The 3,578-nt window shown below is 37.0% G+C and overlaps 1 protein-coding gene across 2 annotated transcripts in view; it reads left to right on the plus strand.

Moving 5' to 3' along the window:
- The window catches only part of LOC117182344 (ubiquitin carboxyl-terminal hydrolase 10-B), a 36,760-nt gene that overhangs the window by 6,728 nt on the left and 26,454 nt on the right, over nt 1–3,578 (plus strand). Inside the window, exons 2-3 of one of the 2 annotated variants that reach the window (XM_033375503.1) lie at nt 71–278; nt 831–2,267. In XM_033375503.1, coding sequence (XP_033231394.1) covers nt 71–278; nt 831–2,267 — 1,645 coding nt within the window. The remainder of the gene's footprint in view (nt 1–70; nt 279–830; nt 2,268–3,578) is intronic. The other variant, XM_033375505.1, reaches the window with a different exon arrangement.

Consider the following 3,578-nt stretch of genomic DNA (forward strand, 5'->3'; position numbering starts at 1 on the left):
AAATATTCTTTGTTTATAAGATCAACATTTTTATCTGCAGTATCATGAATCAATTTAGAAAATGATGTAGCTTATTATGTTACAGAATGAATACGAATTTCTAGATTTATCTGGTATAGATTTAGATGACAACGAAAGACAAAGATTGCGCACCTATCTAAGATCCAACACATCACCAGACATTTTAAAATTACCATGGGACGTCGGAGATAATGATTACAATGACAATTCCGTACTAGATCAGGAACCAGAAACTCCCAAGTCATGGCAGAATTATGGTATGTACATTGTTAGGATATAAAAATGTGTAAAGTGAACTATAAATGAAATTTTTATAACAAAAAAATAATAGTGTATTACATCACAGGTAGTGTCAGGGATGTATTTACGGGGAGATGAATGCTTGCAGGGCGAGTTGTTGTAAGATCATGCTCGAAGGCCATGGTGTTTTAACTCGTCCTTGCGAACATCCAGCTTCACGTCAGGACTTGTCTAATATTACGAGTGATGTACTATATTTTATTCGAAATCAGTGTTTTATGAGACTGTAGGGCCGTCTGAAAACTATAAAAAATACTTGAAGAAAATAAAAAGAGGATTTTTTTCAGAAATTCAGTTTAAAAATACGTATTTTAAAAATCCAAGAAGTTTCAAATAATTTGTTATCAAAAAATATATTACTACAAAAAATATTACAACTTGGCTGCGACCTAGGATCGACTAATTGATTCGATTACCATTCATTGTATATTGAACTTTTATTGGTGATCGGAAAGCTTCAAATAATGTGAAATGGATACAATTTTGTGATAAAAATATACCATTTATAGGTACAGAGGGCGACGTGATAAAGTATATGCCTTCGGACACGTCTGGTCCTATTATGATGCAAACAGCAGTGCCTCAAGCACACATGTTTCCAACAATGGTATTGGCCTATCACCCTGGCGATTGGCAAAATAACGTATTCGTTTCAAATGACATGAGCATACCGTACACGACTGGTGGCATTACTTATTCATCTTATATCAGTGCTGCCGGCAATGAAAATCAAGAAATTCATTCTGGACGAGAAGGCGGCAGAAGAAGCGGCCGAGGGCGCGGTGGAAAAAGAGAGTCTTATAATCGCAACAATCAGAGCAACGATATTTCCACAGGATACTTTCCAGTACAGTGTATGGGTGAACAGTTTCCTTCAATGTTTTGTCCTCCTAATTTTTCCGAACACACTATGATATCTCAGCAACATCCTGCAGTGGGACAACCTGTCTTTTCGTGCGTGACCCAGTCAGTGTATCCCCAGCAGCAAATTCACCATCAGTCCCACACAAATTACACCCAATATCATCCGTCTCAAACTAAAATGAATTATAATCGTCAATCGCAGTCTATGCAGTCGAACGGTGAATCTTTAAAAAGTGTTCCAAAATCTTACGAGAAACGAGGTCAGAATGTTCACTCGAAGCCCTTTCGTCAGCAGACAGATGAGGACAATAACTCATCTCAAACTATAAAGACAACGTTCATTTTAAAAAACAACAACGTGGAGTCGTGCCAAAATAACACAGAAAATACTGCAACTTCGAAAAGTAACAATATCACCAATAACAAAGTCTCCCCCGTTAACGTAAAAATAGAACATAATATCGTCTCAACCAGAAGCGAGACTTACATAGGAAATGAGAAAAAGGAAGGACCATGCGTTAATATTAAAAGCAGCATTGAAATCGAGCAGAATGGCGATAACAATGAAGAATTTGAGAATGAGACTGTCTCTCACATCCAAACGACGGTGCTTAAAACACATTCCAAACCAGCATCGAAACCAGTGGAAGTGGAGAGTGATGTTAAGAGTGAAGTTACGAGCGCAGTTAAGGGCGAGGAATCTACTCCAAAGAAACCGGAAGAAGTTATTATCGCTAGTGTTGCTAGTCCAGTGCCATTGGAAGTATCTACTTTGCCGACGAATACCTGGGCCAGTATATTAAAGAAGAATGCCGAAACTCCATTGTCGCCCGTTACCCCTAAACCCACGGCTTTTATCAACCCAATGAACATGAGTTCTCCAGTCGTCCCATCAGAAGAGACTAACACATCCCAAAAATCACTGGCGCAAGTTGCATCAAAAGTTACTCCAAATAAGTCCATTACACCTAATCAAGAGACACAGGACAAAAATGGAGATAATTCTCACAGTCAAAGTAAAACAGTGCACGTGGCGGCTGTTGACCACGACTTCGATGATCCACTTACCTACAGAATGGGTGGTAAGTTTTTATTTTTTTATACTTTAAAAGGTCGTTTTGAAGGTTTGAGCGATTAAAAATGAAAACTTCTATTTAAAATTCAACCGTTTTGATGTTGCAATGTTTCAAGTCGACTAATTGTAAACAAAAATTAATTGGAGATTTTAAAAGTTATTCCGACAAGAAGGTGGCTGATGCCCTCGAAGAAGGGAAGTTGCGGAAATACTCCAATTTACTTATTTTATAACTAATGATAACGAAACAAAATACTGTAGTGTTTCAAATGTTCTTTTTCATAGAAATGAAGAATTTCAATTAAGTTTATAGTAATGATTATTAAACGGTTTTTTTTTCGAGAATATATAATCACAACAGGTCAAAAACTTCTTAGCGTCTTCAAATCTGTTCTGATTTGATTGAACATGGATATAAAATAATATTCAGAATGAACAAGGATGCGAAATAATATTCAGGAAAGAATGAATACACATTCATTGAATTTTTCACCACCAGTTGTCATTTCTGATATTTCAAATATGTTGCATTATGCGTGATTTGCTTCCAACAAGAAGTACATTAAATAATTGAATTCTATAAATGCATCTATTTTAGGTACCTACCTCTACATCTTGTGCAATATAAGTATTTTATTCTTCATTAAAATGTATTCAACTTATAACAATTAGGTTGCTGATAATTGAATATTTTTACACGCCACCTCCATTAATTACACAGGACCGCAAAATGGTTTTGGGATTCTAATAAGTATACTTTATGGTTTTGGGGTCGCTGAACACGAGTCCATTAGCAGAATTGAGCCAGCATGTCAAGATTTGCAGTGAAATTTAAAAAAATCATTAAAAACCTGGAATTTCTGCATAAATTTCGTCCCCAAACCTACAAACCCCAAATTAAAAAGCCTCGAACCCGCAAACAAATAAGCCACAAACGCCAAACCAGCAAGCCCTAAACCCACAAGCTCCATATCCACAAACGTACAAAATCCAAACTAACAAACCCACAAGCTCCATATCCACAAACGTATAAAACTCAAACCAACCAACCCCAAACTGAAAAACCCCAAACCCACAAGCTCCAGATCCACAAACGTACAAAACCCAAACCAACAACCCAAAAACCCACAAGCTCCTTATCCACAAAAGTACAAAACCCGAACCAACAACTCACAAACCCACAAGCTCCATATCCACAAAAGTACAAAACCGAAACCAACAAACCCCAAACCCACAAGCTCCATATCCACAAACGTACAAAATCCAAACCAACAAACCCCCAAACCCACAAGCTCCATATCCACAAACGTAATAAACC

The sequence above is a fragment of the Belonocnema kinseyi genome, chromosome 10, assembly GCF_010883055.1.
Source record: "Belonocnema kinseyi isolate 2016_QV_RU_SX_M_011 chromosome 10, B_treatae_v1, whole genome shotgun sequence".
NCBI lineage: Eukaryota > Metazoa > Arthropoda > Insecta > Hymenoptera > Cynipidae > Belonocnema > Belonocnema kinseyi.